The sequence below is a fragment of the Drosophila virilis genome, chromosome 4, assembly GCF_030788295.1.
Source record: "Drosophila virilis strain 15010-1051.87 chromosome 4, Dvir_AGI_RSII-ME, whole genome shotgun sequence".
In the NCBI taxonomy this organism is placed as follows: domain Eukaryota; kingdom Metazoa; phylum Arthropoda; class Insecta; order Diptera; family Drosophilidae; genus Drosophila; species Drosophila virilis.
In genome coordinates this window covers 25,187,707-25,212,211 of record NC_091546.1, presented here as the reverse complement: position 1 = coordinate 25,212,211, position 24,505 = coordinate 25,187,707, and the positions used below count along the sequence as shown (strand labels likewise).

The following is a 24,505-nucleotide window of genomic DNA, read 5'->3' as shown; positions in this document are numbered from 1 at the left end:
CCACAAACTATGATTGGTTTTTCTGATGCGATTGTTGGATATAAAACTGTTTTCCTTGATAAACTGCCGTTTAAAATCGTGTATTTTCTAATTCGTCCAAAATCCATCTAAGGTCCATGGATCGATAACGACTCATTAAGTGTTCTGTCTTTTACTCTTATGCTGCAAGGCACTTTACCTTAAGTATTTTAATTTAAATTATCGGATATTTTAGTTCAATTTTGTATTCTTGTTATCACTCGAAACCGAGCAAGCAGTAAACAAAGCAGGCCACAAGCAGTGTGCAAGCAGTTCGCCTGTTAGACAATGATTAGTATAAAAAAATTATTATATGAAGAATGGATATCTTCCATAACCTTGTAGACGTTTACCTCACATGTTTTCATATATGTGATCTCGGATATCATTATATTTGGCAGCGAAAACTCATTTGTCGACAGATTCTTCCTAAAGATCAATATAATATAGTAGCTCATAGCAGCATAGTTTAAAAAAGTAATTTTGATAAACAAGATTTCTTGCTATAAGAACTTTAGCTTCGGCAGATCCTTGCCATATCAGATTTATGCATTTATGTAGTTGATTAAAAAACTGAGCAATATACTGGTCTAGTCCGATTGGTTATTTTTTTTAAGATGCCTCCTATTTAATTAAAATACCTTTGACAGGGCTTTAAAAAGTTAGCTTATGGTTTGCTTGGTGTCAGTTCATTGCCAATTTAATTAGAGATACGGATTATGTATGATCAATAAAACATTTTCTCATTTGTCCCTCATAAAACGAGATCTGCCGGCCAAAGGCGAATGTCCTGCCTAATACTTAACAGAAAAGTTTATAACTTTTTAATAAGTAATGTCCAGTCATTGGCAGGAATTGCAATGAAATAATTTTAGCTCCAGGCACGCGTCAAATTTTGATGTCATCTTTATGGCTCAGCAGAGAGCAGGGTGAATCCAAGTAAATGGCTGTGAAATACATAAAACATAAAAAGTGAATACATGCTTGGTCGTAAATGGTATTCTGGCTGATGTTGTTGTTGTTGTTGCTATAATGCGATGACAACTTTTTATATTTAATTAAAAATAATGATGTTGCAACGAAGTAGCCGAAGTCGCCATTCTCCCTCGCATTGCAGCGTTAATAATGTGCCACATAATTTCCTCTTTGCAGAACTGGCATGCCATAATCAGCAGCTCGCTGGCATCGCTGCTGCTGCTGGGCATCTCCACGCTGATTGCCATTGCGCTGGTCATACATACGGAGCTGGTGCCGAAGAAGTATCTGCAAATCGGCAGCAAGCCCTCGACGCCAACCAAGCAGAACAAACGCCGCGAGAGTCTGAGCAATATTACGCAAATCAGTGCCCAGTCTCCGGAGGCAGCAGTCGTGAGTCGCACTCGCGGTCGCAGCAGGAATCATCCGCCGCCCAACAGCTTGGGCTCAAGATCCGCCGCCGGCTCCCTGGCACTCCACAGTGGCTCAGCAGGCATACGCGGCGCCATTGGCATTAGCTGGCTGTTGCCACTGCTGTTTGCAATTGCTGCGCCGCTAATCTGCAGCATCATAGGCAAGTGGCCGCGACACTGGTGGCTGGAGCTGCTATGGACTAGGCTGCCATCGGATGCCGCCAGCGACGCAAGCAGTGGCAACGGCAACGGCAGCGGCAACGAGGAGCTCTCGGAGAACGATGCTGGTATCTTTTATGGCACGCATACGCTGCTCAACGGCGACAATTTACTTCTCGAGTCGGAAGCACTGTTAGGCAATGCGACGGGCAGACGACAGCCACCACCCACATTGACTGAGACATCATCAATGGGCGCAGACGTAGGCACGGGCACGGTCAATGCTGTGGCCACGTCAGCGTCATCAATCACAGCCGACAGCAGTAGCGACTCGAACTTGGGCGCCGTGACGGCTGCGGCATTGACTTGGCCGCAACAACAGACGCCTACCGCTTGGGACCGCGCCGTCCCTGGACATGCACAAGCAGCGGCATTCAGTTCCGGCTTGGGCACGGATTCGTTGTCGTCATCGACGTCGCCTTCGCTGAGCTTCATTCTGTTCGTTTGCATCGATTTGCTTTTCATTCTACTCTTCTTTGCGCTGTTTGTCATTTTAATGAAGAAACTCTTGTGGTTATGGCACAAGAATCGCAATGTGCATACGCATCCGTTGGATAAATTCAACACGGCCCTGCAGAGGCGGTAAGTTGTGAATAGTTGATAAAGGCATAGACAGGCAAAATGGTAAGGCTCGACCGGCTGGATTCGGCTTGCTTAGGGCCAATAATCCTATCCAATCACAAGTACTAAGTATTAACTAATGTATTTAAAATGGTTTCTGCATGCCAGTCGAGTCCAGAGTTTTTTTGTTTTTGGTCCATGCCAAAATCTAATTTCCCTTTTGCTGTCCAAGCTGAAAATGGGAATAACTGCGACCAGACGAACATAAACCATAAAATCACTCCTCAAGCGGCTACACACAACTCCCAATAAAAGCGCTTTTAATTTCCTTTCTCTTACTCTCTCTCCCTCTCTCCCTCTCTCTCTCTCTTTCTCTGCCACCATTATAGACTTGGCCTACTTTATCGGGCAGGCGGTTTGCTGCTCTTAAAACTCTGCAGCGATGGATGCTTTATAGTCTACGTGAATTCGACGCCGGATACTTTATGGGCGTATCCGTTTGGCGTATCGTGCATAATATTGGTAAGTCCAGACTGTGTGATACGAAGTCTCCAGTCAATTGATATTTAATTAAGCGCATATGAGAGCATAAATGCTTACCACGCGTCGTATACTTTATTTTTACCATGCAACTTTTATGGCAGTTGCTTTTATGTTGATTGAGTTATTCGAGTGATTCGACTGATTCGAGCGATTCGGCAGCTTGTCAACAAAACTATTAAGGAACGGCGGCTGCCGTATGGCTTGAGCTTTTATGCAAATATTCGTATCTTCTTTCTGTTTATTATCATTCGAGATTTTATGTTGTTTTCTTCCTTAGCTTTCTTCAGCTCTTCCTCGTACTGCGCGTGCATATTTCATCAAAGTGCAAAGCCTGCATATTTTTACGCCTGCCGCACAAATTATGCATGCAAAATCAACTGAGACTCTTAGAGTCACAGCAGCATAAGCCAACAGCCACGTCCCGTCCTCTTAACCACTTTCGCTGGTTGCATTAAGTTTCACCTGCTGCTCTGTGGTCGCCGTCTCTCTCTCTCTCTCTCTCTCTCTCTCCCTCTTATCAAAGTGGCCAAAGAAGCCTTTTTGTTTATGTTTGCTTTGCACTTGACATCGGTCCGCTAAGCCTCTGCTTATGTTGCTTCTGTTTTCTTTTTATTAGTTCATCTCATTTATTTTGTAAATTAAATAAGTGCGCATGAATTCTTCTTCTAAGAGACTTACTTAAAAGCCCCTTGTAAGGCCAGCTTACTCACATCTCATAGCCATATTTCAATTTAATAATCTGCTTTCTGAGCTTGGAATATTTTAGCTACTAATACTTATATTATAAATATACTTGTAGATTGATTAACATTGTAACTTAACGTAGATTAACATCTCTAGATATAATATTGTTCACTGTCCTTCGTTATTAATCTATATCATCGTGAGAGCTTGCTGATAAGTTATTTCCAAATACATAAATAAATATTTGGTTACACAATAATTGATAGCAAGCGAGACAAATTCAAGGTAGTCTATTTTACTTTCTTTGAGAGTCTGCACTCCTTTAAGATAATTAGAAGGAGCTCACCAAATTAATATTTAAAAAATGCTCACATAAATTGCATTATGCTCATCTTACTTATATCGAAATTCGGATTACCAAAACTGAATCCATTTAAACATCTGAGCACGCACAAATGGGCAGCCTTATATCCGAATCCAAGCACATTTTGCCGAGGTTTCTAACCCCCAGACCGCACTTTGCGGCGCCCACTCATGTGTTTACTTCAGTCCAGGGCTATTAATTTGGCCATCAATTGGCATTTGGCATTGCCGAGGACTAGGTTAGGCCGTGTTCTTGTTTAATTATTTATAACAACATTTAAAGGGCTGAAACACGCACTCAGTAACTCAGTAAGGCCCACATGGACTGCCAACCATATGGGAATCCACGACTTTTGGGGCGCAGCTGTTTGCCGTGCTTTGCAATATTAGTAGAACAATTGTTGCACTGGGTCAAGGGGAGGCTGAGCTAATTAAGTAATTAATTTCGCTGGAAATTGCAGCCCTCAGATGCCTCTGCCCTCTCATTTAGTGTAAGCTAAACAGAGTAGCATAAATGTGTCTAGCCACATCCTTTAGCATCAATTTAAAGGCTGATTCAGTTCGGCAATTGCAAAAAAAATGAATATATACATATATATATATACACTATCTATAAGAATAGATAGTTGATGTAGATAAATATATATTTATTATATTTAAAATGATTTTACTATTGCGATTGAGCCTTAGTTACTGTTGATGTTTATATTTAATTGCATTTATAAATATGGTGCTTAGTTTATTGTAACGTAAAGTAGAGTTTACTTTGTGGTATTTTATTTGCCGAGGCTCTCATGCAACCACATCAAACTGTCTTGAGGATCTACTGATACATGGTGCGTATAACGCAGAACAATCTATACGACATTTTAAGGAACTGCTTATTATGTAACAAAAGAAATGGATCAATTTTAAGAATACATCATACAAGTGAGAATAAACAGGGATGAGCTCACCATGGCCATTGTCTCCATAGAAATGTCCAAAAATACGGTCGCCTTCAGGCAAACTGGTTTCTGAGCGCGTTGTGCTATAAAAATAAGCATTTTTTTGAAACGCGTATCGCCGTGCAACCAATTCATCTCGTAAACGGCCGCAGTCACACCCTCACTCTATAAGGAAAGGAACAAGCATTCATTCGCTGAGGCTCATCGGGTAGATTGAATGAACGACGCACCGAAACAATTAATAAGCCGCTGAAATAGCAAATTAAATAGATTTCCACCGTGGCTGAGATCAGAAAGAGGGCCAGCTTCACAGTATGGTCAGCGCTCAGACCAAGGGTCATCTGAAAGCCCACAAAGCAGACCATGACGGAGGAGGTGAGGAAGTTCAAGAGCAAGGGCATTCCGAAGACCGAATTCATCACATCCGAGAGTCTACAAGAGAAAAATACTTATGCCCGATCAAAATCAGATGCCCGCTTACCGTAGCAGCTTGTTGTGATATAAAATCAAATCCTGCAGCGCTTTCAGATCCTTGGCAAAACCATTGTGTACGCATCCTGCCTGTATCTGGAACTCCTTGAGCGATTTCGACAGATAGTCAAAGTGCATAACGAGCTGCATATTGACGGCATATATCGACAGATCGGCCGAGATGTGGCCCGTGGTGGCGGTATAAGCGCCCCAGACCTGCAGCAGATACATCACGTAGAAGCTCCAGTTATCGTGCCAGTCCCAAGGCGAAATTGAGAAGTAGGGCATTGCCTTCTCGACGTCCGGCAAATGGAGCAGCCAGTGCTGAATGGCATACCGCACATAAATATAGAAGCTGTAGGTGACAACAAGAAACAAATAAAGGCCACTGAAGCCGCGCAAGAAAAACTGGCCCCGGCGCAGATAGTATTCAGCTCGATATTTATCCTGCTCCTTACGATTCGGAGCTGGAAAGATTGACTCCAATTCGTACACCAAATCATTTAACTTTGCCTTCTGACGCCACACGCTGACTGTCTTCAGCTGGCTAACAATGATAAAGCCAAGATAGCATATGGTCATGCATACGTCCACAATGTTTTCGGCATCCTTAAAATACAGCACTACAAACATGAACTCCATAAGAAAATTAAAGTTAAGATTTGTCACATTGAACAGAAAATTAACATAGAGCCAACGACTGGGCACTGCCTTGGAGCTAGGTGATTCATAGGGATCCACCCCGATAGTATGATAAAAGAACACAGGCAGACTCATAAAGTCATTAAAAGTTGCAAAAGCCTTTGGCATGTCGATTGATATCTTAATCTTCCCAACTCAAGCTCTTGACTGAGACTAACTAGCGTAACATTCGGTCCTTTATTTATCCTGCCACATTGCTTGGTAACTGGACAAAACCACAAGCTATATTATATACGTGGATATAAATTAGCTAATCCTATATATACGAGTGTATAAACAAAACAATATTTAAAAACCCTAATGCAATCAATACCCTATCAAAATATCATAATGTACACAAATACGTTCGAGTAAATAAGGTGAGATCTGAAATAAAGCTCATTAGTATATAGGCACTGTGAAATGTTCCTGTCTAGTATTTTGTTTTAATTATAAATATTTGAAACCTATGATAAAATAAAGCATAATATATGCTAAATAATCGGGTAAATAGCAACCTCTCCTATCGGAAGGGAACACCTTTTTGGTATCAGGCAAGGCAGATTATTCCATTTCTAAATTGATTTGGTATAAAATATATCGCCCACATACGCTTAGAACAGTTGCCGTTGAGTGTAACAAACGTTATAAGAAATATGATAATACCCTCTATATAAGCCCAAGCTAATGCAATCAGAGTATTACTTGAAGAAACCACAAATTTGTCTTTATAATTATTTTATTATTGGATTAAAAGTGATTTGCGTAGAAAATGCAGTTGCTGTTTTATAACCACGTTGTTGATACCCAGCTGTGGTTAAAGTTTTTCAATTATTCATTCCACAAATGATTGTTGTCGTTAAGGAACGAGTTGTTGTAAACTGTTTGCAAATAAAGTCATTTGTGTCAATTATCCGCTAGCCTTTTGATTTATGTATGTAACCAATTTTATGGCCCTCTGAAAAATGGCAGCTGTCACAGGTGGTTGAAATCAATACGGCTTGAGATAGGAGAGCTGTCAGTTATTTGAATCCCTTTTACAATTTATACAGTAAAACAAAAGATTATTCGGTTAAATAACAGCCAAGAAAGAAAGCTTCACAAGCCAAAACTGTAACTGAAATTGCGTGCATATTTTATTTTGTATATATATAAAGAACAACAATGTGTAGTATAGTTACGAGACAGTCTTCTAGTAGCAAAGACAAGATAAGAAAAATATAATAATTATACTTATAATAAATATCGTCTCAATAGACGATTCTCGCTTCCATTACTGATACATGGTACGAATCATACAAAAGAATCTGTATGTCATTTGCAGGAACTGCAAGTAAATTCAAAAACAAAGACTGGATTATTCGAAATCTTACTTATTATAGCCACGATCAACCCACCATGGTCATAGTCTGCATTGAAACATCTAAGAACACAGTGGCCCTCAAGTTGACTGGCCTCTGGGCGCGTGCTGCTACAATAATAAGCATTTTCTTGAACCGCATATCGGCCTCTATCCAATTCATCTCGTAGACAGCGTTGGAGACACTGGCACTCTGTAAAGGGTCCGGAATGTAGACAGATAAAGACTGCTGGGGCAAATACCAAAGACAGCTTACGGCATTTATTAGCAAGTCACTAAAGTAGCATATGAGATAGATTTGCACCATTTGCGCTACGAAGAGGACGGCCAGTTTGCATTTTATCTCAAAACTCAGTCCAAGGGTCATCTGAAAGCCCACGAAGCAGACCAGCAGAGAAGAAGCCATAAAGTTCAAAAGCAAAGGAAATCCAAAGATTTGATTTATTACTTCTGTAAGTCTATGGAAGAAACAAGACACAACTGAGCAGAACAAAATACAACTGAGCAGAGAATAACCTACCCAAGAAGCTTGTTGTGATATGAAATCAGTTTCCGCAACAATTTGAGATCTTTGTCAGAGCCATCACTCACACGTCCCGTTTGTATCTGCAAATTAACGAGCTCACGAGACAAAAAATCATAGTGCATGATGTCCTGAATGACCACCGCATAGATGAGAATGTCGCTGGAGGCGTGTCCTGCGGTAGCGCAGTAACCAGCTAGGGCCTGCAAAATGTACATCACGCCGTAGCCCAAGCCATTTTCCAAGCTCCACGGCGATACTGGAGTATAGGGCATGACGAGCTGTGCATTTGGCATGTCCAGAAAAACCCGCTGAATAAAGAACTGGACAAGCATGTAGAGATTGTAAGTGGCGATGAGCAGCAGGTAGAGGCAGGTGAAACCCTTCGTGAACACGCGGCAGCGCTGCAAATAGCGCTCCACTTGATATCGGCGCTGGTCCTCAGCAGATGCAGATGGAAATATCAATTCCATTTCACGCATCAGTGCATTCAATTTTGACTTCTGCCACCAGACGGTTATCATCTTCAGTTCTCCGACTACGACAAATGCAATGTAGCCCATTACCATGCAGGATTCCACAAAGTTCTCGCTGTCCCTAAAGGACATATACACAAAAGCTATCTCCAGTCCACACATGCAGTTCAGATTAACCACATGGAATATAAAGATTGCGAGAAGCCAATGACTTCGGGTTGCAGTGTTGGTGGCCGATTCATAAGGATTTACCCCGATCGTGTGATAGAAAACGACAGGCAGACTCATAAAGTCATTGAAAGACACATATGCCCCCGACATTCCGACTTGATTTACTTTATATAAATTCCAAAAGTTGTTGAATTCGTAATATTTAGAAAAGACTCTATCTATATTATAGCTGAAACGTAAAGAAAAGTAATTATATACTTGTTATAGTCAGCTTTTTGTAGAGAGAGTGTAATATTTTTGTCATGAAAGTATTAATCTATTTATTTATCACACAATATATTTTTATATCTGTCTGATCTGTTCATATAGTATAGTAATTTACACCTCTGTTTATTTGTGTTGTTTTGTTTCTTATCGGACCACTTTTGTATATAGGAATATTTGCGTGTTAAAATAAAGTTTTTGATTTGATTTTATTTTAATACTTTAACCACAGTCAAAACTTTAAGAAATTCTTAAAATTTCTTCTGTTACCGTTTTTTCATTCTTGGCACCATGATAATCAAACTTCAAATGGCACTCATTAAGTTATCCTAGTTTAAAGTATGTATATGATTTTAAAAGTTGTATAAAGTTAAATCTTGCGCTAATTTGGAAATTAAAAGTTTTACAATGAAACGTTTTTTGGACATTGTTAATATTTAAATTTTTATTTAATTGATAATCCAGAAATAACTGATTGTAAAAATTCGAAATAATTAAAAAAATATCAATTTTACAGGGAAATTATTTAGATTGTTGGCTAAAACAAAATATACTCAGATAAAATTTGCATCAACTGTTTCTAAGCAATTATTTTGTAAATTCCGAATCAACGGATGTCAGTTATTAATTAGTATAGATTCTAGTTACAATTTTTCGATGATCTTTTCGGGGATAACAACAAGTACTTGTGTGTGCAGGACACCTCTGCCAAATGAAAACTGAAATCGAAATGCATTTTATTAGCAACTGTTGAGGTCGCTGCAGTTGGGTTCAGAGCAGCAGAAATGTTAATGGACTTTTAATTGGTTAGTTTTCGCAACAAGTGAAGCCTACGCACAGTTAATTCGCGGCTTCAGACTGTCATTTGTAAATAAAACAGAAGTATAGCAAAATTTGCTAATCAAAGCCTGAAAGTAGTACCGAAGGGATTCACTCTTGAATTATACATACAGGGTGTAACCCTTTCTTGTGTCTTTGTTTAATTTTTTTTAAATGAATCATTCAATAATATTTTCTTGTTCAATGATTGAAATAAATACTCATTTTTTTCTGGAATATTCCATTTATTCTTAAGAAAAACCATCTGAAATCTACTTCAAATTAATAGAACTATCTGATTAAATAAATAATATGTAGCTTAGCTCTTATATACCAATCTTTGCTACAGCTTGCGAAATGTCTTTATGCTCGGTATTAAAGCTGAACAATCTGCTTATATTTCAGGGCTTTGGCATTCTCTTTTGCTTTGTCATTAAGGCTGAGAGCCAACTGCGCGGACCACCCTTCTTGAGCAGCAACAGCAGCAGCCAGAGCAGCTCGCTGAAGCAGACCAAATTCAATACCAGCAGAACCAGTCTCGACGAGAACTACTGCACGACGACGACGGCTAGCATCAATAGTCCACTGAGCTGTAAGTAGCCGGACCAACTCTCCTTCTTATCGCTTACACCCTTGCTCTTTGCCCGTTTGCAGTCTACACCAATCATGACAAGGAAAAGGAGAGCGAGTGTATAGCAACATCAGCGGCAGCGGCAACGGCTGTGGCAACCGGGGCCAACGCTGCTCCGCTGCAGCAAAAGCAAGGGCTGGAGCTGTCATCGGCAACTGGAGCAGGAGCTGGAGCTGGAGCCGGAGCCGTGCAACTGCCGTTGACAATCATCTCGACGGCGCCGCGCTGCCAGGCGGCTATTGTCAGCACGGCAGAGACCCTGCTTAGTGGACATCAGCAGCTGCCTTTGACGGTGGCCGCCTCGCCAGGCACTCGCTGTTGTGCGCTGCTTAGCGGCGGCAACGTGGAGGCAGCCAGTACCCTGGGCTATGCCTACGATGCCTACACGATGGGTGGGCTGACGGGCAGCCTGGGCCGACGCATCTTGCACCACCAGCAACCCACGCACTATGCGACCGGCCCTTGTGACGAATTTGTGGGCCTCGAGACGCTGGATATACTGCAGGGCCTGGCGGCAGGTAAGTGACCAGCACAGGGTCAAGTCCAAAGTGCGGCTGCATTGTTGCTACGGCTAACCACACCACTTGCAGACAGCATCATTGGCATACACACCAGTGGCATGCTGCCCACAGCCTCGCCCCATTACGTGCCGCTGCAGCACAATCCGTACGTGGACTTTGTGCCCAGTCCGCTGATGCTCAGCATGCAGGCGTCGGCGCTGCCGCCACCCACTATTAGCGGCAATCTGAGCGGTGCTCGGACAACCATATCCAGTGCCACGCTGCCGACGCCGAAGACACAGAAGCGCGTCACCATACTAGAGCCGACATCGCGCACCACCTTCGATCCGCTGCTGCCCACAATGGTGGCTGCAGTCGTCTCCACCACAACCACAGCCACCACAACGGTTTCTGTCACGCCGTCCACGCAGAGCGCTGGAGTGGACAGCAGCAGTGCTACAGGCGGCGATGCGACACTGGATCGCATCACGCACGATCTGGACTATTTGCTCAATCGCGGCAGTCTGGATGTGGAGACAGGAGCACCACCACCGCCCGCCGTCGTAGTCAAAAAATGCGATGAGCCACAACAGCAGCAAGCCCAGCAAAGCAGCAAATTATAATTGGAGAATCCCTCAATCTGCCCAGAGAAAAATATTGTGGCTTGATGAGCAGAATAGTGTAAATACCCTATGTATGTCTCCAGAAGCAAATGTAATTTATCATGTAAATAACTAACTAAAAATATTTAAAATTTACATATTCAACTCGTTTACGATTGCAATTGAAAAGAATTATTTTTGAAAAGTCAAATTCATAACTTCGTAAATGTTTTATTCATTCATTCGTTTGTTTTGTAAGAACCGTTCACGTTTAGTTTTAAAACCTACTTGTAAATATATGAAGTTAATTGTATTGTAATACACACACCATCAAATCAAATATAGAAGCTCTGTAAGTGACATTAAGAATCAAACTTCAAGTCATCTAAGCAAAATGAAAGAATTTAAAGTAAAAACAATTTTTTAGCTAGATTTACAAACATTAATAAGTTAAAGTAACTCAATATATTAGAATTAACCTTAGGTTAATTCAATGCGAGCACACCCGATAGGGCGGTGTGCTTCTGTTTTTGATTCTATTTAAAATTTTCCTAGACCTAAAATCAAATCAAGGCATAATTATATGAAACGATGAAAACTCTACAAAATACAATAATTGTATAACTAAAGTATATTACAGAACTATTTCTGCAACAAACAAATTATACATACACATACATACATATATCTTTGATTAAACTCGAGACTCTTGTTATAGAAAATCTTAAACAGAGATTTTTAATTTGATGCTGTGACGTTGGATTATTATTATTATTATAACAATCAATTATTTATTATTACTATTATTGCTGACTCATGCCCGCTAAAAACTAACCACATGCCCCACAAAGAGGGTCACGTTCTCGCCGCGTATGGCAAAGAAGAATGGATGATCCGCCCGAAAGAACTTTTGCCGCGAGGAATTGCTAATCACAATGGGCTTATAGCCTGCAAATTATTTTAAATCAAGTGCTTATTAATAATCTTTGACAACTGATAATATAGCATTTAACCTACCTGCCGCCGGCTGAGGCAACTCTGAACCTGAGCCCGATTCGTTTAGGTCAATCCGCAGCTTGTGCAGGACATCGACAATTGGCTGATTCGCGACTGAATGCAAATGCTTGAAGTTGGCTGAGGAGCCAAAAATCTCCGCAAAACCCACCTGTAAACAAAAAATACAAGCATCCGGTTAATAGGTACTGTTCAAAGAAAAGGCTTATATTATATGAATGATAAATTGATTTTCAGCAGCCAATTCTCCTTTCCAGTGACAAACAAAAATATGAATGCCAATTTTGATATTAAGATGGCAATTAAAATAATGAATTACAAAAGAAATGAGGGAGGACTTATTCGCCGACCCTCGCACAATTTAAATTCAATATATTCCTGAGTTCCACAGTAAATGCAATTATGCAAGTTTTTTACCCACCTGCTTTAGCGCCTGACGCAGGCTGCACTCAAAGTCGATGCTAAACTTAGGCAGCAACACCTGAACGCTCTCCATTTGCATACGCTGCTGCAGTGCGCCCAGATCATGAGCGCGCAGTTGGGTTTCCAGCTCTGCCAGGGCCGCGGCATCGCGCTTGTTGGGCAGGATTAGCAGCATGGCCAATTCGTCGGCATGCTCATAGGGCAGCTCGATGGCGCGGGCGTTAAGCTCCCGCAGCTCCGCGTACTTAACAAACATGTCGTCATCGAAGAGCATGGGCACAGGCTTGGGGACTCCTGTGGAGCTGTGAAAGTCGTAGAGACCCGTGCGATAGGCACTAAAGGGCAAAAACCATTTGCTTTGAAGCCTCGCCGCGAGCAGCAGCAGCATCTGTGCCGCTTGGCTTACGTTCACCTGGAGCGGCTGCTGCCAGTTGCCGCCGCCTATGCTGGCCAAGAGATTATCGCTAACGTAGCGGCGTAGCTTCTCGGACTGCTGCAGGTCGAGGCACTCGGCCGTCGCATGGAAATATGTTTGTGCAATTTTCTGGAAGTCATCCGCAATGCTCGTACCGGCGCTGGCCTGCAGTAGCAAACGATTCTGCAGCTGAATGCGTGTATCCTTGTCGCCAGTCGCTGCAGCTAACTCTGCAGCATAGAAATTGGCCATCTTGGCATTGCTGGGAAAGCGCTGCTTCAGCTCCAACAGCCGCTGCAGCTCCTCAGCTGTCGCGCCATCGGAGCCCAGGTAGAGCAGCGCCAGCGTCGCCTCCAGCAGCAGTGGCGATATGATGACATTTTCATCTGTGGCTGCGGATGCAATGCTATGGAAAATCTCAGCTCCAAGGCTGATTTCGCGTGGGACACCAGACGCAGTGAGACTAGGAGCAGCACTCATTCTGACAGACCTGGTTGCGTTAACTACGGACAGCTGCAATTAAAGACAAGTAAGAGGTTCTAGTCGGGAGCTACCGACTAGGGGATACCCTGAACCCTCTTCTCCCAACATCAAATGCATATATGTATATATTCTATTTTAGAAGCTATATGTCAAGTTTGGTGACTCTAGCTCTTATGATTAACCAAAATTGCCCAAAAAACAGGATATCGATATCGATTTTTATCGATTGCTTGGAAACGGAGTAAGTTATCGATTATCGGAAACAAACTCGATCTGCGCAGGAACTAGAGCACCTACATCTAAAATTTCTCTAACTCTTATAGGTTCTGAGATCCTTGCATTCATACATATGGACAGACGGACAGACATACAGACGGACATGGCTAGATCACCTCGGCTATTGGTGCTGATCAAGAATATATATACTTTATGGGGTCGAAGATGCTTCCTTCTGCCTGTTGCATACATTTGGATTTTGCACAAATACAATATACCCATATACCTATTTTTGATGGGTTCAGGGTATAAAAATGTGAGTCTAACATCTCGAATGATAGATCACTGCAAAATCAGACTTAATATTTCCGCGACACTCCAATTATAATTGTAGTTAAAACATGACCATAGCTGGATTTATTAAACACTGTCCTTGAAAGGCAAAAAGGTAAGTAAATAAATAGAAATCAAAACCGAACATTTCTTTTTTTAAAAATTACTATTTCCATTATATATTTGAAAGGGTCATTCATTATTTTTTCTTTTTTTCCAATAAATTTTTGGATATATTTACTTCCTGTATAGGGAAAGGGTAAATTTTACAAGATATTTTAGTTTACTCTGCAAAATATGAATAAAATATATGTCAGTAGTATTTGGTGCATGCGTTATTCGTATCAGTACCCGATTATAAGCAAATTTCAAAAGAGATCTTCCCATATGATGATCGGATGAGATTTGCCCTTCTATTCAAATTCAACGCTTATTGCGTGCAGCACAACTTTAAAGATCTTGACATGACCTTATGCTTTCAGCTAAATATAAGATGTACATTGTAGTAGAAAGTATACAAAATATTTATATCTATTCAACTATAATGTTATTATTACTATTTTTATAGCTTCTCTCATTGTTTCAATTATGAACATAGATCCCATCCCGTTGGCGTTCGACGCCTTTGATTCAATTAAAAAATCTTTGAATCGGCCAAAAAGTTTGGCCGTGGCCTCAAAACTGCTTTTCCTAATAAACATTGAATTTCAATTTCTTCCGTTTCACTGGGCAAGCAAAAAGCAAATGAAAATCGCCGAGGGCGAGAATGCGCGGCCTACAGATACCACTTATCTATTAATTGAACCTAACTTCAGAATATTACGTATTGAAAACTTTAAAATGCATTATCATTCGTCTAAAGTAAGATTTCTAAATGTTTTATCTAATCTTTAAAAACTATGTTCAGTTATCTGAAATGTAAACACACTTCAATCTGCTTAGTTCATTTGTTAACACACTTTCATGTAACCCATTTGAACCGTTGTATGTGTACAGGGTATAACAAGAGATTCACCAAGAAGTAACAAAGTGAAAAACAATGGGCCGAGAGAATTGGCAGCAAACACAAAAACTTGACACGATTCTCGGGTTAGCCCAAAAAGTACACAACAACCCAGAACGGGAAAACTTTTTGACATTGCTCGGCTAAATAAACATACATGCACACACGCATATATGCACACATACATATACACTTACATATATATTCGGCAACTTTTAATCTCACGCGAATCTCTCGAATTTCTCTCAACGTATTGCTAAATGATTTCTGAGTGCGTGCTCTATGCCGCCTCCACAAAAACAAATGATAAAACTACGTTCGGAAAATCCGTAGAAACGTTCTTTGCTAATAGAATACTTCAACTAAGAGAAATGATTGATGCACATATTATAGAATGCTTAAGATTCCGGTTAATCTATTAATTTATAATACTTATTATCATAGCATAGATGATATAATATATTAGCAATTTGTGCTGGGTATTAGAAGAGTCTGCTTTAACGAGCCAGCAGCACATTTGGCCTGCTTTTAAAATATTATAGCACTACTCGGCGTACTCTTAAATGTTTATTGTTTATTTTGGGTGTGCCAATTTTTGTGTTTTCTTTGGGAAATTAATTACATCATGAATTTGTCAAAAGTGTTTTTCTTGGCGTCTAAGCCTTAAACAAAACGCAATATACACCCACACTTCGTGCTCATATTTATATTTCGCAAAAAAATATAGAGCATGTTTCCAGCTGACTCTTGGACCAACTGCCAGATGGTTAATGCCCACCAGATTTTCAATAGCTGAGCATGAGGTCACAAAGTTTTTTTTTGTAGTGATCATTATCTACGTCAACGACGATTAGCTCGATTAGATACAAACAGCAAGACGTGCTGCTGCACACCGAAATCCGAGCACATATATATATATATATATACATATATATTTGAGTTTTTGTAGCCATTTTTTTATAGACTATAAACATTTTAGAATTAAAGCGTAGTTCCAAAATAAATTCATATTGGTAATTATGAAGTTGAATATTTATTTTTAGGTCTTATAATCACTTGAACAGCATAAGATATATGTATTTAAAATTGACTGATCACTTTCATAATAATATATATTTGTATAGTATATTCATATTATGTACCTATTATGTTTCCTGCCGACACAGTGTATCCACTATTAAATACGAAACTTGAAACAAAAAGTGTATAAAGCGGTTGGGAAAATAAAAATGTAATTGGCGCCCGCACGCAGCCTCGCACAGAATTGAACTAAACGCTCTTCCGCGCTAGACAAAAAGTTTATGAGGGAATCGTAATTAAATTGGTCCGGCGCTGTTCATTGATGACGACACTTGGACAGCGGATGGGCGATGCAGAGTCGGAAAGCTCTGGGTAAGTTCAAATTTTCTGCAACTACTTTCCGACGCTAAAAATTTAATCTATTTTTATAATTTTGCTGCCGCTTGTTCCATTCAAACGGACGCTAACGACGCCGACGCCAAAGACGAACTGCGCGAACCGCGGCTGTGTCCGCCCGTCTATTGGGGGCCCCGTCAGTTTCTGTGGCCATTATAATGTTGTTTTGGCACTGGAACCACTAGAATTGCCGCTGATTGGGATGCTGCACGCCAGCGATGCGACGCCTGATTGAATTGAGTCATCCAACAGCTTTCGCTTTGTTTCCATAGTTCCATTGTTTAATCAGCTTATCTAATCTGGCGCATTTGGGTCGTTATACACTAAACGGTAAAGCTGTTTTCTTACATCGGATGACAACATATGTATGTATGTCTATAGCCCTGCGTATGTATGTTTTATACATTTAAAATATTCATTTACAGTTTTATTTCAATAGTTGCTTAATTTAAATTGGGACTCGTGCTTATCCCTCACAATTTTCAGTTTAAGGCTTCAAGGCAGTACTTTTTTTTTTACAATAGGATGAGGACACATTTATTAAATTCGTTGTTTGAAAAACTTGCATGAAAAGCGGTTGTGTGGTCGAGGATTTCACAAAATACGATACATGTTCATAAATAAATAAACTAACAGCCTAAATATACATTTATATCCGAAAGAGGGTATTTCAATGAAATTAGCACACTCAAAACAGTTCATTTGGCCATGCAAACGCAACAGGCAGCGTCCTGACCTTGTATACTGTGTTCTAACCTTGAAATCACAACCGCCTGCCTACCAGCACAGCTGGGCAGGCGTTTAGTGGTGGTTCAGATAACTGGGTGGTTTTACTGTGTGTTTGGGTGTGAGTGTGTGTATTAACAGGCGAAAACAAAAAACACCAAGAACGCGCCTAAGATGCGTTTTCATGGCCGCATGCGGGACAATGCGGAAATGCACAACAAACAATGTTATGTTTAGGTATAGGTATAGGCATTGGTCATATAGTAGAGTAGGTATTTGCCTCTTCCTCAGCCTTTACGGCATTGGGTTTTAGAGTGTGCTTCGGAGTGACAAACTCGAAAAGTGTACATCGCGTGTAGATGGTGTAGGCGCGGTCGCATAAGAACAAAAAAAAAATGGTGTGGTGTACTGTGTTGTATGTGTATTGATGGCGGGCACATTAGAAGGTATAACCGCCCTCCGGCGCCTTGGGCTGCGTGGCATTAAACTCCAGTGCACCATTTACCTCCTGCGGCGCTAGCTCCTGCTCGGCCTCATCGTCACCAGTGTTGAAATAAGTATCTATTATGGCATAGGCCTTCTTATAGACTTCTTCGTTTTCGTGCTGCTGCAAAGCTTCCAGCTTGTCGAGGCCACCTAGTTCCTCGACCATCAGGCATAGATTCTCCGTGCCACCCAGCTTCTCGGCGAGAGCAAACAGATTCGAAAGACCAGTTTGCACCACTTTGATGGTACGCGGATCCTTAGCATCTAGCAAATCTATGAATGGCTTCAATATCTTGTACTTCTCAATGAGATCTACAATTTGTTCGGGAGTACCCGACGTAGTTGTATTGGTAACCGCCCAGGCGGCCTCTTTTTGTGCCTTGAAGTCGCCCTTTTCCAATACATGACGTATCTGCTGGAAGATACCCGCGTCGATGACTGCCTGAATCTGTTTCTGATTACCGGCCGTAATGTTGCTCACTGTCCAGGCAGCCTCCTTAACTATATTGCCTTTCGAGTGTTGCAACAACAAGCCAAGCTTGGGCAAGCCACCAGCAGCTATGACCACATCGGTCTGCAAAGAGAATGATGGATGAGTAAAGCACATCGATTACTAACAGCCGTTTGTTAAGTTGACTGACCTGTTGATCCGTGCCAGTGACTATGTTACCGACACTGCGCAGTGCCGGCACAATTATGCTGGGCTCGTCGGTTTGCAGAAGATTTACAAGGCGTGGCACTGCATCCGTATCGACCACCGCTTGTATCTTGTTGTTGTCATCATCTGTCACATACGACAGCGCCCAGCACGCATCGGCCAACACCTGTATGTCCTGGCTGACCAGCAACTGCGATAGCACTGGCAGCAGACGCTTTACTTGCTCAAAGGGCGGCGATGGATTCTTGTTGCGGCACAAATTCGACATCAGCCAGACAATGTTGCGGAGAAAGGACAGAGGCGTCTCATTATTGATTAAACGCAGAATGCCATCGATGACATTGTGCTGAATTACGATATCACGTGCCGCAGCGCCGTCGCCCGCAATATTGCCCAACGCCCAAACGGCCTGTTCGGCAAGATTAAGCGACTTCGACTGGAGGAGCTCAATGAAATGGGGCACAGCATTCTGCTCAATGACGCAACGCGTCTGCTCCGATGTACCCGATGCAATGTTGGTCAAGGCCCAGGCAGCCTCAAACTGCAGAATGGTGCTGACCAAAGCAAAGAGATCGAATAAGGTCCAAGATCTAACCGAAGGAGTATTGTTCGCTCAATGACTTACTTGGAGCTTTGAAGGAAGCGTATACAGATGGGAACAATGCCATGTCCGATCATAAGATCAATGGGCGGATTGCGCTCGCGGCTAAGCATCTTGCGCGCCTGCTGCATACCCACGAATTGGCGTTCCGAATCCTCGCTGTTCATAGCCGCCACAATCTCATCAACCGATAGCAGCACCGGTGACTGTCCATTTAACTCCTTCAGAGGCGAGGTCAGATCTTCATCGTTGATGTTACGGCGCTTAAACATCTGATCCTCCTTCTTAGACTTGCGCAGCTCGATGGTCACCTCATGGCGACGCATGCGCGAGTCCTATACGTCGAAAGTGAGGTTAAATGCGAATGCAGTTTTTAAAGATCGCGCCACTTACCTGCGTATTGAGAGTGTTGGCCTTGTAGTGGCCCTGGCGTGTGCTTGCATCCGATTTATTCATGTTGAAATAATTTTAAGGTATTTGTTTTTCTTTTTGGAATAATTTAAAAATTTGTTTCTGCTACGATAACAAGTGTACAGCTGAAAAGAGAAATGTGCGCTATGAGCCTGCTCAAAAATGTGGAAGATGTCTGAGGTTGAATTCAAGGGCTGTTTCGATTGCCTCACACATACAAACGCACGCGCGCGCTCAAAAGTGCGTTTGTGTGCGTACTTTTTGCATTTCTTTTGTGCCTGCCAATTTTTTTTCGTCTACCTTTTTCGCGCGCAGCAGAACCGGCGGCTTCACAAGGCCAAGCCAGCAGCAACAACAACAAAGCAACAGCTGCGGCTGCGTTTAACTGTGCTTGAGAAGACCGCGACGGAGGAGACTGAACGAGAACCAAACCGCCATTTGCGTGAATTGTGCTGTTGCAAATTTTGCATTTTCTTTGCAGCACACACTTACCTTTTATTTTAGCCGTATATTAAAATATGGTTCACTGAATGGGCGTGCTAACTCTTTCTAAATAATTTCACATAAAATTTCCAAACTTGTACCTTAACTTCAAATTTTGAGTAGAACACCAAATTTGTGAACGTGTTAACGCGCTTAAAATCTGAATAAAACTGTGAGATGTTATAACTGTAATACAGAATATCGCAGGGAATATGACTTCAATGCCTGCTTTGTGCTCCAAAAGTTCCGTTTAATTTGAACGAGATGCTTGTTCTGTCTAGGGATGCTTCAACTATATCGATATATTGATATTTTGTAACACAGTGTGCGATATTTCTACGACGATCTCGATTTTTGCTTCAATTTATACTAAAAAATATAGTTATATTGAAATATTGTGATTAATACACCGAAATAATACTTATTTCTAGAAATCAGATCCAGTGCACGGAATAATTCATAATGCGAAAAGTTGCTAGTGTTATGAAAAAATCCCAAATTGTACTCTTTCAAATAATCAGCTAGCAGCGCCGTCAGATCATTCGACAGATGGCGCTATTTACCATATTTGTTTTTTGTAAATTATGCTATGTGTTATTCCTATTATTATTAGTATTAGTACACAATTGACCGGTTATATTTTATGTAAACAAACTAAGTTTATATTCATCTCATATTCTTGAAAGTTTGCCTGCTGTCGCTCACAAATTGAATGCGAACGCACAGCTGAAATAGAATCCACACGCTTGCAGCTCGGACATTTACCATCCACACGAGCGGAATCTGCTAATTCAGCAATGCAATGCCTGTATTCGGTTCAGAATGCGAAAGAGAGTCTATGGGTTTTATACAAAGTCCGTCTGCCTGGTTGGATGTACCTGACTGCAACGATGTTAAGTTATTCAATTTCCTATTTCCAAGTTATTTGTTTACAACGGGAATGTAATACTTTCTGAAGATTAGGAAGAGAGAGCTTAAAGAAATCTTAACTACAGTGTCTGCCTAATTAACGGATTTGTGCTGATCAAATTGAAAGTGCCCGACTGAAAGATACCTTGTTTTTCGATTTCAGGTAAACGAGCACTTTTTTTCCAAAATTTAGTGCTACTAGCTTCGTCTTCGAGTTCGAATACCGACGGGCACATGGATCGAATTAGCTATAGATTTTGATTAAGAATAAGATCAAGTTACCATAATTAACAAACTCTTTTGTTTTCCGTTGCGTACAGAGCATATAAAACGTAGATTTATTATAATTAAACAGATTTGCCATGCAGAAACTTTTTTCAATAAATAAGCTACCATGTCATGAATATTTCCATATTTAATGGTAGCTTTAAATTGTCATAGGGCTTATTACTTACATTTTCTGGTATGAAAGATGTTTGTACATAAGACTTCACTTGCAATGGATAGTTGACACTTATTTAATTTTCTTCTTTTCGAGACTCGCTATAGTTAATAACTTTAAAATCAACATAAAATAGTAAATGGTTTTTTTTTTTTGAGGAAAATATACTGGGATGATATTGAAGTCGTTGACATGACATGCTATATGATTGGGAGAAACATTTCCGGCAGAGAGAATACAGGATCGAATTGAAGTAAACAATTTGGGCTAGGTATGAATACACGGTTTTAATCTCAACAAAATATATGGATCACAATCTAAGCGGACTTTTTGTCTTGCTCCTTGTTCTCTTCGTTAACGGCAGCTGGGGCAGCGGTGGTGCTGCTGGACTCCTGGGCGGAGCGCGCCTCCACCACATCGGAATCCGAATCATCGGATGTGGCGGCTGGGGCTGGTGAAGCGGTTGGGTAGGGTGGGAACTGTTGATCCTGTGGATAAACCTGCTGCTGCTGTTGGGCATCTGAGTAGTCAACGGGTGCTGGCTCCTGATCGGGCTGGCGTGGTGCTTCCACAACTTCGCTTTCCTGCTCGGCACCACCCTGCTGTTGTGGTTGGAACAGCTGCTGTTGTGGCTGGAACAGCTGCTGCTGTGGCTGGAACAGCTGCTGCTGTGGCTGGAACAGCTGCTGTTGGGCTTGTGGATAGTATATGGGTGCGGGCAGAGTAGCAACAGCAGCCGAGGACACAACGGGAACTGGGGCAACAGGTGTCACAACGGCAGTACGGGCAGCCACCACAGGCTCACGCTGCACCACCGCATTGAAGCCATTGATGTCATCGGCCGTGTAGGTTACCGTACGCTTGTAGCCATCGGCATCAAGGACGCTGTAGGAGCCAACCACATTGCCGCCGTCTCTGCTCTCCGTTTGGCTTTTAATGTCGCCGGTGATGGAATCATGCACACCATACGAAAAATCGTAGCGGGGAGCAGACTCCAGTTCCACTTGCTTGACAACCGGAGCGAGAGGTGCAGCAACAGGAACAGTTTTCACAACGGGTGCAACAGCAGCCACAGCCGCAGGAGCCGCAGCATAGGCTCTCACAACGGGAGCAACGGCCTTCACAGCATAGGACTTGGTGTAAGCCGGCGCAACGGGCAGCACAGTCTTGGCCAGCACAGGAGCCGTCGCCTGCTGGTAGAAAGCAGCAGGCGCAGCATGGTAAAAGGTAGGTGCTGCCTGGTAGGTGGCATACGCAGGTTGGAAGCCCGAGTAGGTGGCTGCAAAGCCGCCCAAGCAGCAGCCGGTCAGAGCCAAAAGCGACAGAGCAGTCAAAAGCTGATGAAGACAAGAAAAAGACAAAGGCTACAATTATAAAGATTAAAAGTAGCAGATAAAAGTAAAATCGAATCTTGGGCTCAGTTTATGCAAAAGAAAACGCGGCTTTGCATTGTTAAATTCGCTTGAATGAATTTAAGATCGCAGAAATGGAGCCCAAAAATAATGTTATCCAAGCTTAAAGTGCGTTCCTCTCCGAAATGCGAATGGTAATTGGAATGCTTTGGCTCTTGTCTGGCTAACAATCTGTTCCTAGTAGATCTAGGCACTTACTTTGCTTGCCATGTTCTTGTTAAGTTTTCGTTGCTATTCAATTTAAAAGACAGACACACACGTGTATTAAATGAATAAAAAACACACACGCGGACGCAGAGAGTGGGCGAGGTTTAGATAGGTAACCGTCGGGTTTCGTCCTTGGCCGTCGACGTCGACACTTGACGTTGTGAGCGACGCTTGGTTAATGATGTGGTCCGGGCTGCGTGCATGGGACTTTATATGGAGCAAGCGGATGCCTAGAATTAGCATTGCCATGCCCACAGAGACACAGGCACTGTCCAGCTGCACCCACACGCTGACAACGTGCCAAACCGGTAATAAGTACCAAAAGTATCTCATAGATACGCGTTGACAATGGTGACAATTGCGAAGCAAACTGGTTTCGTTTTGGGCTTTAGCTTTGTTTTCGGCTTTTACAAAGTTCGCTTTAACTATGCTTTGGTTTTCAAGTTCAACGCTATCGGCGCTTCCTTGTAGGCCTATTGACAATTATTTAATTAAGCCGATAATGGTCAACAATGCAAACGGCGCTGCCCGCATCCCCCAAGCATCCCCCAATCAGCGCTTGGCTTACATCACATTTTCAGTTTTTGCACTTGAAATTCAAAATTTACCGCGCTCAACTTGTCAACCATTGTCTACCGTTGGGGGAACTGTGCACCCGCTCAGCCTCTACCTTTGGCTCTGGCTCAAGTCTGGCTTGCCGTTAGGTGATTTGTCCGTCTGTCAACACCTTTAGCTCTTTTTTATTTTTACCTCGCTATTCGTTTGTATGTCAGCGACATTTGCTTCATTTGCAGCATGAGTTTCAGTTTCAGTTTCAGTTTCAGTTTCAGTTTGGGCTGTTATTTTTTTTAGGGAATGTATATGCTCCATTTTCGTGCTGTGTCCATGTGCCACATGCCAGCATTTTGTTTACTTACTTGTTAATTGTTGTATTGTCCGTGTCTTCACTTTGGATATGCCAACCGTAACTCAACCGATACCATAAATATCTTTAAGTCAGTTCAAGTTTAATCCATTCACAACCAGCAGTAGCTTTGCATGCTATGTAAGAAAAAAATGTATCTCTGAAATACAAATTCATCTTTCATTTTCAAAACACACTAATTTATTTTAAAAGTATCTATGAGGTACACAAGTATTTCTTATGTAAATATACTTGAGATACATACAAGTGACAAAAGTATCTGAAATAAAAAACACTATATATTTGAGATACCTAAGTATCTTTGAAATACAAATTTATCTTTCATACAGAAAACACGTCCATATTTCTTTACGCGTCTTTTACCAAATCTTCAATACAGTTCTTTTACCTTTTATGTAGAGAATATTTAAATAAACATCTGAGAAAAATAAGTTCTGAGCTTTGACATACTTATTGGTGTTCAGCATGAAACAATTCCATCAATGGGCAGCGGCTGTTGCCTTCGGGTAGAATTAATATGTAATCAACCTAATTGGCTGCAATTTTAATTAAAAATCGGATACATGAATCACAAAAGATTGAAGGCTGACCACAAAAGGTTTTTCTAGCATAAGGGCCCATACAACAAAAAAGCAAAGAAAACTGTCAACTCATTTATTGGCTTAAATCTAATTAAACGGCAAACAAGTTCAAGGAATCATATTCTATAGGCTTGTTTTTT

The 24,505-nt window shown here is 41.6% G+C and overlaps 7 protein-coding genes across 9 annotated transcripts in view; 1 reads left to right on the top strand and 6 right to left on the bottom strand.

Annotated features, from left to right (window-relative positions):
- LOC6634228 (uncharacterized) overlaps nt 1–11,442 on the top strand; it is a 169,799-nt gene extending 158,357 nt beyond the window's left edge. For all 3 annotated transcript variants that reach the window (XM_002057703.4, XM_032437877.2, XM_070209505.1), the window contains 5 exons: nt 1,171–2,207; nt 2,576–2,708; nt 9,894–10,080; nt 10,143–10,637; nt 10,710–11,442. In XM_002057703.4, the coding sequence (XP_002057739.3) occupies nt 1,171–2,207; nt 2,576–2,708; nt 9,894–10,080; nt 10,143–10,637; nt 10,710–11,242 (2,385 nt within the window). In that variant the 3' untranslated portion in view covers nt 11,243–11,442. The remainder of the gene's footprint in view (nt 1–1,170; nt 2,208–2,575; nt 2,709–9,893; nt 10,081–10,142; nt 10,638–10,709) is intronic.
- LOC6634229 (Odorant receptor 67a) lies at nt 4,466–6,038 on the bottom strand. Its single transcript, XM_002057704.4, has 4 exons — nt 5,205–6,038; nt 4,954–5,155; nt 4,733–4,888; nt 4,466–4,653 (listed from the first exon to the last, which is right to left on the bottom strand). Exons 1-4 carry the CDS (start codon nt 6,002–6,004, stop codon nt 4,600–4,602), a joined length of 1,212 nt encoding a protein of 403 aa, XP_002057740.1. The 5' UTR covers nt 6,005–6,038; the 3' UTR covers nt 4,466–4,599.
- Nucleotides 7,139–7,670, bottom strand: LOC138911240 (odorant receptor 67a-like). Its single transcript, XM_070209133.1, has 3 exons — nt 7,492–7,670; nt 7,273–7,428; nt 7,139–7,202 (listed from the first exon to the last, which is right to left on the bottom strand). Exons 1-3 carry the CDS (start codon nt 7,639–7,641, stop codon nt 7,149–7,151), a joined length of 360 nt encoding a protein of 119 aa, XP_070065234.1. The 5' UTR covers nt 7,642–7,670; the 3' UTR covers nt 7,139–7,148.
- LOC138911191 (odorant receptor 67a-like) lies at nt 7,752–8,628 on the bottom strand. The gene has a single exon (XM_070208908.1). It carries the CDS (start codon nt 8,553–8,555, stop codon nt 7,752–7,754), a length of 804 nt encoding a protein of 267 aa, XP_070065009.1. The 5' UTR covers nt 8,556–8,628.
- Nucleotides 11,443–11,956: 514 nt separating the features above from the next.
- Nucleotides 11,957–16,801, bottom strand: Spn31A (Serpin 31A). Its single transcript, XM_032437882.2, has 4 exons — nt 16,251–16,801; nt 12,657–13,586; nt 12,239–12,386; nt 11,957–12,169 (listed from the first exon to the last, which is right to left on the bottom strand). The coding sequence occupies exons 2-4, from the start codon at nt 13,551–13,553 to the stop codon at nt 12,045–12,047; spliced, it is 1,170 nt and encodes a 389-aa protein (XP_032293773.1). The 5' UTR covers nt 13,554–13,586; nt 16,251–16,801; the 3' UTR covers nt 11,957–12,044.
- Nucleotides 16,802–16,938: 137 nt separating this feature from the next.
- On the bottom strand, nt 16,939–20,120 carry Pen (karyopherin subunit alpha). Its single transcript, XM_032437881.2, has 5 exons — nt 19,899–20,120; nt 19,389–19,531; nt 19,020–19,330; nt 18,378–18,948; nt 16,939–18,310 (listed from the first exon to the last, which is right to left on the bottom strand). The coding sequence occupies exons 2-5, from the start codon at nt 19,449–19,451 to the stop codon at nt 17,690–17,692; spliced, it is 1,566 nt and encodes a 521-aa protein (XP_032293772.1). The 5' UTR covers nt 19,452–19,531; nt 19,899–20,120; the 3' UTR covers nt 16,939–17,689.
- A 1,224-nt stretch (nt 20,121–21,344) lies between these two features.
- Nucleotides 21,345–23,044, bottom strand: Cpr31A (Cuticular protein 31A). The gene is made up of 2 exons (XM_032437883.2): nt 22,851–23,044; nt 21,345–22,577 (listed from the first exon to the last, which is right to left on the bottom strand). Exons 1-2 carry the CDS (start codon nt 22,860–22,862, stop codon nt 21,558–21,560), a joined length of 1,032 nt encoding a protein of 343 aa, XP_032293774.1. The 5' UTR covers nt 22,863–23,044; the 3' UTR covers nt 21,345–21,557.
- Between the last annotated feature and the right edge of the window lie 1,461 nt (nt 23,045–24,505).